The 13136-nt window shown below is 41.0% G+C and overlaps 1 protein-coding gene across 2 annotated transcripts in view; it reads right to left on the reverse strand.

The window, feature by feature from the left end:
* Window positions 1-9425: 9425 nt before the first annotated feature.
* Window positions 9426-13136, reverse strand: part of SLCO1A2 (solute carrier organic anion transporter family member 1A2) — a 40790-nt gene continuing 37079 nt past the window's right edge. For both annotated transcript variants that reach the window (XM_056134581.1, XM_056134582.1), the window contains exon 15: window positions 9426-9932. In XM_056134581.1, the coding sequence (XP_055990556.1) occupies window positions 9722-9932 (211 nt within the window). In that variant the 3' untranslated portion in view covers window positions 9426-9721. The remainder of the gene's footprint in view (window positions 9933-13136) is intronic.

A 13136-nucleotide genomic window follows, 5' to 3' on the forward strand; every position in this document is an offset into this window, starting at 1 on the left:
GCGTGACCACCACTTTAGGGGGCATGGCTTCCTCAAAGTGGGCGTGGCCTTCTTCGAGCTGGGCAGCCACTCATGCAGATGCAGTTATATTTCCCACTCCCAGCACTCTGGACTTTGATCCCAGCCTTTATCACCTAATTCTGTGGGAAAAAATTCTGGCCACCTCAACTACACGGTCACGGTCACGGTCATGGTCCTCCCGTTGTTCATCGATTTGCTCAAGCAGGCCCAGTAACGTCTCCATCATGAGACTTGTCGTTACTGTGTTTGGCATATTGAATACATCACGGGTAGCTTGCCAGGCTCTTCCATGCGGGCGAGATACTCTCGAATGGCAGAGCCTGTCAAGCTACCCATGATGTATTCAATATGCCAAACACAGTAACAACAAGTCAACTACAATACAACAATAATCCACTGGCCTACTCCAATTCTAACAAAAGACCAGTAAGCAAGAAGCTGTACAAGCCCAATATTAAAGAGCACCTCCTCCAAAACTTCACTAGATGCCCATAATAAGCCAAAGAATAATGCATGAGAGGAAGGTAAGACTCTAGAAAGGGGGAAGGGTGACCACTACCGACCGACCTTATCCAGAATCCTTTCCCACGATAAGAGGAAACAGTACTAGTGAATTCCAAGGTTTTACCACTAGGCAACCAAAACAACATGAAGAAACAGCACAAATCTCCACAACAAGGAGAGGATGAAGAAAAGAGTCCCGAATCCTCAACCGGGGTTATCCACAAATATGCTCTCTCCAATAAAGAATTCCGAGATGAAATGCAGAGGATTTTCTAGGATCTACTCAAAGAATCGATGGAGGAAATATCTGGAAAACTAAAGGAAGAAATGAAACAAACAATAGAATGAATAGTCGAGAAAATACAGGAAGAAATGAGAGCAGAAATTTAAAAAAACTACAAAAAAAGTGTCACAAATAAAGGATTCGGTAGACAAAATTAAAAACTCAGTAGGTGCCCTTAGCAGTAGGATGAATACAGCTGAAGACAGGATCAGCGACCTTGAAGATGAGCAACAGAAATCACATAGGGAACAACAAGCAATGGTAAAATACCTCAAAATAGCTCTAAGGAGAATCAGAGACCAGGGGATGACGCCAAGAGGAACAACATTAGAATCATTGGAGTACCAGAAGGACAGGGAGGCAACCCCAGTGAAAAAGCCACAGTCAAAGAAATTATTGCTGAAAAGTTCCCAGAGTTAAAGGATGCAGACATCCAGATTCAAGGAGCCAGAAAGATGCCAGCTAAATGAGACCCTAATAAAAACACTCCAAAGCATATCATAGTCAGAATGATGGATGCTGTGGACAGAGACACAATACTGCAAGCAGCAAGGTCAAAGAAGGAAATCACATAAAAAGGAGCACCCCTTAAATTTACAGCAGACCTATCAGAGGAAACCCTCCAAGCCTGAAGGCAATGGTTGGATATAGAGAAAAAAACTCAATGAAATGAAAGCCTCACCAAGAATACTTTATCCAGCTAAACTTTCACTCAAACTCAATGGAACTATACGCCGTTTTGTAGATAAACAACAGCTCGGGAACTTCATAGACTCAAAACCAAATCTAAAAGAAGGATTAAAGGGGTTCCTGTAAGATAAGAAGGAAAACACCTATAAACACAACCAACCTCTACAAAAAGATGGCACAAAACCCCATGACAATATTCTCTCTCAATGTCAATGGTCTAAATGCACTAATTAAGAGACACAGAGTGGCAAAATGGATCCAGAAACTGAAACCAACATTCTGCTGTCTACAAGAAATTCATCTGAACAATCAGAGAAAACACAGACTCAAAGTTAAAGGATGGAAAACAATCCTGCAAGCAAACAGCTCCCTCAAAAAAGCTGGGGTGACCATACTAGTATCCTACAACATAAATTTCAGGTTAAAAAAGTTTAGAAATAACAGCAAAGGCCATTTCTCTTTTCTTTTTTTTTTAATAGGCCATTTTTTATTTATCAAGGGATACGTACAACAGGAAGAAATCACACTCTTAAATGTATACGGACCTAATGAGGGAACAGCTAAATACTTAAAACAACTGCTAACAGATTTTAAGGAGGACATTGCTAGAAACACAATAGTAGTTGGAGACTTCAACATCACCTTATCACCTCTGGATAGATCAACAAGAAAAACTGAACAAGGAAACATTGGCTTTGAAGGAAGAAATAGAAGAGAGAACGCTAATAGACCTATACAGGGTTTTACACCCCCACAAGAAAGAATACACATTCTTCTCCAGTGCACATGGAACATTCTCCAAAATAGACCATGTGCTAGGCCATAAAACATACCTCAATAGAATCAGGAAGATAGAAGTAGTATCAACAATCTTTTCAGACCACGATGTGTTGAAGATAGAAGCGAATCACACAAAGATATTGAAAAACAAATCAAATACCTGGAATTTAAACAACTCAATGTTGAACAATGAGTGGGTCAAGAAGGAAGTCAAAGACAAAATCAAAAAATAACTGGAAACAAACGGGAATGAAGACATGACACAAGCTACCAGAACCTATGGGACGCAACTAAAGCTGTGCTAAGAGGAAAATTTATAGTGTTGCAAGCACTCTAAAGGAAAGAAGAAAGGGCCTACATAAATAACCTAACCACACAGCTCAAGATCTTAGAAAAAGACCAACAAAAGGAACCCAAAATTGGCTGAAGGAAAGAAATAATAAAACTTAGAGCAGAAATTAACAACACAGAAACCAAAAAAAAAAAAAAACCAATCTGAAAGGTCAATGAAATCAAGAGTTGGTTCTTTGAGAAAATAAATAAGATTGATAAACCACTAGCAAGACTCACAAAGAAAGAAAGAGAGAACCCTAATAAACCGAATCAGAAATGAAAAGGGGACATCACAACAGAAACCAATGAAATTCAAAAAATCATCAGAGACTACTTTGAGAGTCTGTATGCCACAAAACAAGAGAACCTAGAAGAAATGGATAAATTCCTGGATTCCTATAATCTCCCAAGATTGAACCAAGAAGACTTGGGATACCTGAATAGACCCATTCATATCAAGGAAATTGAAGTGGTAAGCAAAAGTCTTCCCAAAAAACAAAAACCCAGGCCCAGAAGGATTCACTAGTGAATTCTTCCAAATATTCAAAGAAGACTTTTTGCCAGTTCTCTCAAGCTTTTCCAGGAAATTGAAAAATCAGGAACTCTCTCAAACAGCTTCTATGAGGCACATATCTGCCTAATACCGAAAGCAAACAAAGACACCACCAACATAGAAAACTATAGGCCAATATCCCTGATGAACATGGATGCGAAGATTCTCAACAAAATATTAGCAAATAGAATCCAACAACTCATCAAAAAGATCATACACCGAGCATTCAGCGGAAGAGAAGGACAACATGGAGGGCGGGATCCAGAGATCCCGAAGGAAAAATAAATAAATAAATAAAAAACAGGTTCCAAAAAGAGCCGAGATCATCGGGAAGCCCCAGATGGGGTAGGTACCGCATCCCGCCTCCCCCAGATGGAACCCCGGTGACCAGAAGCCTCTACAACCACAGCTCGAGTATGCGGGAACTAACTTGGACTTTTCCTCAAAACCGCGCGGCCGCTCACGCGGCCGTGTGACATCTCTCTATATACAAAGTGATCCATGGGAAGTAAACCATCCAACGTTTCTCTCTGAAAATCATAGTTAAGTTTGGAGCACGGCCACAGCCCCAGAAGCACAAGGACTTAATGCAGAACCCAGCAGCTTGGAGCAGAAAAGTGAAAGGACTATGCGTTAATCCAGGCCATCATGTCTGCCCGGAGGGGAAAGGGTGTTGGTCCCTTCCACCCTCCTCCCTCTGGAAAGAAAGATGGCGGCCACATGGGAGCCTTGTGGACAGCAGGTATGAGCCGGGGGTGTGGGGGCAACTAAAACCTCATGGGAAGGGGGGCGTTCCGGTCCGTCCTTCACGCCCTACCGAGGTCACCAGTTGCCCCCCACGAGCGGCTCTCCAGCACGGCCACAGCCCCAGAAGCACAAGGACTTAATGCAGAACCCGGAAGCTTGAAGCAGAAAAGTGAACGGACCATGCGTTAATCCAGGCCATCAAGTCTGCCGGAGGAGAAAGGGTGTTGCCCCATTCGCCCTCTCTTCTCTGGAAAGAAGGATGGTGGCTGCATGGGAGCCTTGTGGACAGCAGGTATGAGCCGGGGGAGTGGGGGCGACTAAAACCTCATGGGAAGGGGGGCGTTCCAGTCCGTCCTTCACGCCCTACCGAGGTCACCAGTTGCCCCCCGCGAGCTGCTCTCCAGCACGGCCACGGCCCCAGAAGCACAAGGACTTAATGCAGAACCCAGCAGCTTGGAGCAGAAAAGTGAACGGACTATGCGTTAATCCAGGCCATCAGGTCTGTCCGGAGGGGAAAGGGTGTTGTCCCAGTCGCCTTCTCCTCTCTGGAAAGAAAGATGGCGGCCGCATGGGAGCCTTGTGGACAGCAGGTATGAGTCGGGGGACTGGGGGCGACTAAAACCTCATGGGAAGGGGGGCGTTTCGGTCCGCCCTTCACGCCCTACCGAGGCCACCAGTTGCCCCCCACTAGTGGCTCTCCAGCACGGCCACGACTCCAGAGCACAGAAACCAATTTCTTAACTATCTGACTTTCAGTAGAAATACTTCCAGGGTCAATAAGTAAAATAGCAGAAATCCAAAACCAACATATAATTCTTGATCCCAGCTGTAGAAAGCAAATCACTTCACAATGCTTTGTCAGCATGTCTGATTTGGGGGGTGGGGGGGGGGGGTAAACTCTAAATAATAGTGGTGAATCTTTTATTGAAACAATGAATCTAATCAAAGCAGATAGAGTGTTAACTAGAATTCATCTGCCCCACAGGGACTGGGAGGGGTGGGGGGTGGGGTTTTATTGGGGTTCTTCATGGTAAAAAATAAGTTTTGGTAAAGGGAAATGTGCTTGATATTTGCATGACTGAGACCTAAACCTGAAAGCTTTGTAACCTTTCCCATGGTGATTCAATAAATAAATAAATAAATTTTAATAAATAAATAAATAAATAAAATAAAAAATAAAAAAAAAAAGATCATACACCACAACCAAGTGGGATTCATCCCGGGGATGCAAGGATGGTTTAACATTCAGAAATCAATCAACATAATCCATCATATCAACAAAAGTAAAGATAAAAACCATATGATCATATCAATAAATGCAGAGAAAGCTTTTGAAAAGATCCAGCACCCATTTATGATGAAAACTCTCACTAAAACGGGTTTTGAAGGAACTTTCCTCAAGAAAAGCAAAGCCATCTATGACAAACCCTTGGCAAGCATTATCCTCAATGGGGAAAAACTAAGGGCCTTTCCTCTAAGTTGAGGGACAAGACAAGGATGCCCACTATCACTACTTCTGTTTAACATAGTACTGGAAGTACTTGCAATAGCGATTAGGCAAGAAAAAGACATTAAAGGCATCCAGACAGGAAAGGAAGAAATCAAGCTCTCACTATTTGCAGATGATATGATACTATATCTTGAGAATCCTAAATCCTCTATCAAAAAACTCGTAGAAACAATATTCTTTTTTATTATAAAATTTTTTAATAGTGAGACATCATGAGGTACAGTTGCAGACTTACACATTTTTGTGCTTGGGTTTCAATTATACAATGATCAAACACCCATCCCTCCGCCAGTGCCCATTTCCCACCACCACGGATCCCAGTATCCCTCCCACCCCCCATCCCCCCCATTCCACCCTGTCTCTGTGGCAGGGCATTCTCCTCTGTTCTCTCTCTCCTTTTGGGTGTTGTGGTTTGCAAAAGAAACATTGAGTGGCAATCATGTTTGGTCTATAGTCTATTTTCAGCATGCTTCTCCCATCCTGGGAGGATCCTCCCAACACCTTTATTTGGTATTCCCCTCTTTATCTGAGCTCCCTTTTCCCCTAGTATGTGTGGTTGGCCTCCAAGTCATAGAGTAAAATTCCTGGTACTAATCTCGGCCATTCTTGGGTGTTAGTTTCCTATTTTGTTACTTTATGTTCCCCAGATGAATGCAATCTTTCTTTGTCTATCCCTTTCTTTCTGAGTCATTTTGCTTAACATAATACTTTCCATGTAGTACCACTTGTATGTAAATTTCGTGACTTTGTCTTTTCTAACAGCTACATAGTACTCCATTGTGTAAATGTACCAAAGTAGAAACAATATTCTTGTACAGTAAAGTTGCAGACTATAAAATCAATGCCCCAAAATCCATGGCCTTCCTATACTCAAATAAGGAGAGAGAGGAAAGTGACACGAAAAAAATAATCCCGTTCACAATTGTGCCCCAGAAAACCAAATACCTCGAAATCAGCCTATCTAAAGAGGTAAAGGACCTCTACAACGAAAACTAGAATACACTACTCCATGAAATAAAAGAGGACACGAGGAAATGGAAACATATTCCCTGCTCATGGATAGGAAGAATCAACATCGTAAAAAATGGCAATACTCCCGGAAGCATTATACAGATTGAATGCAATCCCTATAAGGATACCCATGAAATTCTTCAAAGAAATAGTTCAAGCACTCCTGAAATTCATGTGGAACAACAAACGGCCATGAATAGCTAAAGCAATTCTTGGGGAAAAAGACGTGGGGAAGTATTACCCTCCCCAACCTCAAACTCTACTAGAAAGAGGTAATAATTAAAACACCATGGTACTGGAACAAAGTCAGGGCCGCAGAACAATGGAACAGGGTGGAATATCTGTACAAACAACCCCAAATGTATGAACATCTAATCTGTGATAAGGGAGCAAGAAATGTGAAGTGAAACAAGGAAAGCCTCTTCAACAAATGGTGCTCGCATAACTGGACAACCACATCCCCAAAAATGGGCTTAGACCTCGACCTAACACCATGCACAAAAGTCAGATCAAAATGGATTAAAGATCTCAACATCAGGCCAAAATCCATAAGATACATTGAAGACAAGGTCGGCAAAACCCTCCAGAATATTGAGGCTAATGGTATCTTCAAAGACGACACTCCACTGACCAACCAAGTAGAAACAGAGATAAACAAATGTGACTATCTTAAATTAAGAAGCTTCTGCACCTCAAAAGATACAGTGACCAGAATACAAAGACAATCTACAGAATGGGAAAGGATATTTATCCAATACCCATCTGATAAAGGGTTGATATAAAGGATATACAAAGCACTGGTTGAACTCTACAAGAAGAAAACATCCAACCCCATCAAAAAATGGGTTGATGAAATGAACCGAAACTTTCTCAAAGAAGAAATTCGAATGGCTAAAAGGCCCATGAGAAAATGCTCAACATCACTAATCATCAGGGAGATGCAGATCAAAACAACAATGAGATATCATCTCACACCACAGAGACTGGCCCACATCCAAAAGAACAAAAGCAACCGGTGTTGATGTGGATGTGGCGAGAAAGGGACTCTCCTTCACTGCTGGTGGGAATGCCGACTGGTTCAGTCCTTTTGGAAAACAGTATGGATGATCCTCAAAGAATTAGAAATTGAGCTCCCATTTGACCCAGCAATACCACTCCTGGGAATATATCTAGGAGAGGCAAAAAAGTACAGTCGAAATGACATCTGCACTTCTATGTTCATTTCTGCATATTCACAATAGCCAAAATCTAAAAAAAAAAAAAAAACTGTGTGCCCGCCCACGCACCCTTCCCAGGAGGGAAAGGGTGTCTGTCTCTTCCACCTTTCACCCCTCCTGGCAGCACAGTGGCCCCACCTCAGAGCTTATTGGAAAGCCAGGTATGAGCCAGCAGTGATGGGGCAACTGCAGCCTCATGGGAAGGGGGGCAGAACCGGCTGGGCCTTCATGTCCTTCATGAACCATGAGTTGCTCCCCACGAGCAGCTTTCTGGCATGGCCATGTCACCAGACGCACAAAAACCAATCTCATAATTATCTGCTCTTGGCAGAAATCCCCCAAGATTTAATTAATAAAATATCAGAAATCCAAAATATCGTGGGTTCTATCACGGCTATGCGACATCATATGGTTTTCATAACCAGCAACAGAAAACAAATTATTTCACAATGCCTTTTCAGCAGTTCTGATTGTAGGGGAGGAATTCCAAACAATAATGATGCATCTTTTGTCAAAATAATGCATGTATTTGAAGTAGAGAGAGAGTTAACTAGAAATCATCTGCCTCACACACATCGGGAAGGGGGGTATATCTGGGGTTTGGGTGGTGAAAAATAAGTTCTGGTGAGGATAGGGGTGTTTGATTTTTGTATGACCAAGACTTAAACCTGAAAGCTTTGTAACTTTTATCACAGTGATTTAATAAATAAATTTAAAAAATGAAAAAACGAGTGCTCGAGAACTGATGACTGGTTAAAGAAACTTTAGAACATCTACATAATGGAGTACTATGTAGCTGCTAGAAAAGATGAAGTCATGAAATTTACATACGAGTGGTACTACATGGAAAGTATCATGCTAAGCAAAATGAGTCAGAAAGAGAGGGACAGACATAGAAAGATTGCATTCATCTGGGGAATATAAAGTAACAAAATGGGAGACTAACACCCAAGAATAGCCAAGATAAGTACGAGGAGGTTCCCTCTATGGCTTGGAGGCCAGCCACACGTGCTGGAGGAGAAGGAAGCTCAGATAGAGAGGGGAGCACCAAGTAAAGAGTGTTGTGAGTATCCTCCCAGGATGAGAGATGCATGCTGAAAGTAGACTATAGACTGAACAAGATTGCCACTCAATGCCTCTTTCGCAAACCACAGCACCCAAAAGGAGAGAGAGAACAAAAGGGAATGCCCTGCCACAGGGGTGGAGTGAGATGGGGGTGAGGGGGAGTGGGAGGGATGCTGGGAGCATTGGAGGTGGGGAATGGGCACTGGTGGAGGGATGGGTACTCAATCATCCTATAACGGAAGCCCAAGCACAAAAATTTGTAAGTCTACAACTGTACCTCATGGTGTTTCACTAATAAAAAATAGAAAAAGAAAAAGAAAAAAAAGAAGGGGGAAAAAAGTTAAAAACTGACAAAATTATTGAGAACAAATATTGATGAAATCTGGAAAATAAAGGCATGCCAAAACTGAGAAGTATTTATCCAAGGAAAGAAACCAAATAACTAAATTAATTTCAAGAATTGTGAATCTGTTCTGCGAAAATAAAAAAGACCCAGGCAGTTAACAAAGAAAAAAAAAGAATAATTCCTTAGTAGAATAAAATTTCCTTTCCATTGGATGTAGTACACTTGAATAAGATATTTAGATTTTAATATTTAAATATTCACACAAGCAGAAAGAAAATTCCATCTCTAAATCAAAGTAGAATTTCAGTGGAATTTAATAGTTTTTTTAATAACAGGAGATATTTAGAATAACCTGGAAACAGAACTGTTTTTAATATACCTTTATTATGCAGGAGTTAAAAAAGAAATAGCTTACTTTCACATAAAAGTAAAGCTGACTCTAAATATTCTATTTTGAGATGTTTTTGCTCTTGGTGAAAATTCTCAAGTCCCATTGATGTCTCAAAAATACCATCAGTAGTGAACATTTCTCTTTTAATCAAGTAAAAAAACAAAAGTTGAGGTTCTTAAAGATAAGAACACATTACCTGTAGTACCTCTATTTATTTTAAGAACAAATTAGCTGTCTTGTGTTGTCTTCTGTTTTCGACCTGCCAAGGCATTACAGTTTCGTTTTCAGTTCTTCATCATTCCAGTCATTGGAATGTGGGTGCTTATCATTTTCCTTCCCTGAAACCGTCGCTTCTTCCAGCACCGTTCCCGAAGAGGCCTCTTCACCAGGTAGACGACGCTTTCTCAAAATGAAAAGGACCAGAAAGGCTGGAACATAGCTCGATCCCCTTAGAGCTGCGGGCAGCCCGAGGTAGATGTATCTAGGAGAATCAAAAGTTAGACCACAGTGATGCTGACCATGAACGAGTTTGCATCTCTTCCATTTTATTCCCACACAATCAAGAGTGGCCCATTATTTTGCTTGTCACTCTTCTAGTAGCGAATCTGCTGTTCCTTCTTACTAATTCTACTGGTTACTGAAATGTTTGAGGCTGGTGGAGACTTTTCACTAAGAAAATGCAGATTTTATTCTCCAATTTTCTGTTAGTGTTTTATTGAACTTTGGGAGAAGAGAGGGAGTTCCAGGGTGGGGTGCCACACCTGGTGGTGGTCAGGACTTACATCAGGTTTTGTGCTCTAGGATCACTTCTGGCAGGTTCTGAGGACCATCTGGGGTGCTGGGGATCAAGTCCAATTGTGCCCCCTGCAAGGCTAACCCCCTAACATCAGTACTATCACTTGGGTCCAATTTTATCTTTGCACATTAACCAGAACCTCCAACTTACATTGAATATTGACAAATATTGTAGTGTTGTTAAGTATTTAATAAGAATGCTTCCAAGGAATCACCATGAAGTTTAATATTTACTCTTGTGTATTTATTTTTAAGATGACCTTAATCAGGCTCTGAAAGTTCTTCTCCTTGTACTTTACAAAGTATTTGAGTTATGAATATTTAAAATACTGAATCATTTTTCTATACTCAAGTAACAGAACATCCAAGATTTCCCCCTCTTATGCTAATAGGATGTATTATGCTAATCAATTGTTCTCAGGTTTAATCACCCGAGACTGCCCAAAATAAACCCTAGTAGTGAGTTTTTGTATATTTTACATTCAATTTGTAAATATTTAGGATTTTTGCTTGTATGTTTTTGAATAAAATCATAGCATACCTTTATTCTTTATCCTAAACTTGTCCAACGTGAATATCAAGATTGTCCTACTTTTGTGAAATGAATCGGAAAATTTTCTTTCCTTTACCCCTTCTTGAAATAGCTTGTATAATGTAGGAATCATTCATTTATGGAAGATTTGTAAACCTTACCTTAATAACACCTGGGCCTGGTGCCTTTGAAAAATAAGGACTTTTTAAAAAAAATTTTCCTGATTGATAGTTTTAACTAACTACAAAAATACTAATGTTCTCTAGTTCTAACAAAGAACTTTATTTCTAACTTTATTTCTCACAAAGAACTTTAAAATAATCCTAAGTTGTTCCTGGGTTTTAAGCTAACAGTTTGGTCTGCATAGGTGCTGGCAGAACATTTTTGGTTCTTGGTCAGAGATAAAGGACTTTGGCTTGGTTTGGTTTTTATGGGGGCATACCCAGCAAAGCTCAGTGATCACTCCTGGCTCTGTGCTCAGGGATCATTCCTGGCTGGGCTTGGAGAACCTATCAGGTACAGGGACTCAAACCCAGGATGTGTACATTCAAGGCCGGCACTCTATGCACTGCTCTACCTGTCCAGCCCCACAAAATACTTTTTTAACTCATAGAAAAGTCAGCATAACTTCCTGTTCATATCGGTTTTCCTTAACTTCCAAGTCCCAAGGGGTGACACACCCAAAGAGACCTGGGTAGGTGCTGTGCCTGGGGACCATGGATCAAAAGTTAAAAGGACACTGCATGGGGCTGGAACAATAGCACAGCGGGTAGGGCGTTTGCCTTGCAGCCCACTCGGGTTTGATTCCCAGCATCCCATATGGTCTCCCGAGCACCACTCCAGGAGTAATTCCTGAGTGCAGAGCCAGGAGTAACCCCTGTACATCACCGGGTGTGGCCCAAAAATAAATAAATAAATAAATAAATAAAAAAGAACGCTGCATTTAGAAAATCTCCATCTTTTAGACAGACTTCAAGAATGCATATACCAATGTTCCCCTGCAGTGTACACTGTCTTTATCTTCTTCATCAGTCTCCTCCCTAGAGACTAACATGATCTCCATCTTCCAAGGTCATTTATTATTCAAACATCTTTGAAAAGACAGTGCAGAGCAAAAGTTCCTCCATCGTGGGATGCAGAAATGCAGAAGAGCTCTGGAAAATTATCTCTAACGTCTCCCTCTTCTGTCTAAACTACATTAGCTTCTGGTGAATTTTCCCTTAAATATACTTCATTGGCCACTCTTGTGTTAATTGACAAAGAACGGCTTCAAATATGATTATTTTATCTCAAATACGATTAAATTAACCCCAGAGAGAGTGCGATAGCTAAGGAAGGCACTTGTTTTGTCACGGTGGACCCAGGTTCAACCCTGATACTGCATGTAATCCCCAGAGGGATTCCAGGAGTGATCCCTGAGCACAAAACCAGGAGTAAGCACTGCCAAGTGTGAACCAATGACCAAAATAATAATACTAAATAACTTAACAGTACTAACAACAAAAATTTAAACAGTAGAATTAGGCAGATTATTCTAGCAGTTCTTGGGGTTGTTCAACTGTGACGCAAATCTGTTTTATGTATGGTTTTTCCCTGTGCCCACCTCCACAGAATCCCTGTGGCATTTTAGGTCAAGGGGTATCCTGACTAAAACATAAATCAGGTCTCCTCTATGATTATGATTCTCAACCTAATCTCTTACTGTGAAGATAAAATCTTAGAATATTTTAAGCAATGTTAATTTTTTTTTTAAGAAGTGAGTTTTCTTCCTGTCCTACAAGTAGAAATTAACACCAGTTACAGCAAACTACAGGCCTCCAATGAAACGGAACCAGAAAACAAAAAAATAATGAGAGAGTTATGTTCACCAATATGTTAACATTATCATAGGAGTTAGTTCAATGTGTGTGTGTGTGTGTGTGTATGTGTGTGTATGTGTGTTTGTGTGTTTCAGGGAGGGCAAGACTCAGGAAGTCTAATGTGTCAGCAAATTTTAATGGTGGATAATTCTTGGGATCAGAAGTGGAAGTATAAGGAAGTCAGACTAATATGGAAGACTAACATATGTTAATAAGGTAGTTAAGCTAGTAAGGTTTAGTCTAAATCAGGGAAAATAAAGTAATTAAGAAACTTTGCTTCTATATAGTCATTCACCATCAAACACTGTCCTCCCATTGTTCATCAATTTGCTTGAGTGGGCCCAGTAACGTCTCCATTTTGAGACTTGTTGTTACTGTGTTTGGCATATTGAATATATGCGGGTGAGATACTCTCGGTAGCTTGCCGGGCTCTCCGAGAGGGGCAGAGGAACTAAACCCGGCTCTACTGGGCAGGTTGCGCACAAGGAAAATGCCCTAC

The sequence above is a fragment of the Sorex fumeus genome, unplaced genomic scaffold (assembly GCF_029834395.1).
Source record: "Sorex fumeus unplaced genomic scaffold, SorFum_2.1 ptg000100l, whole genome shotgun sequence".
Lineage (NCBI taxonomy): Eukaryota > Metazoa > Chordata > Mammalia > Eulipotyphla > Soricidae > Sorex > Sorex fumeus.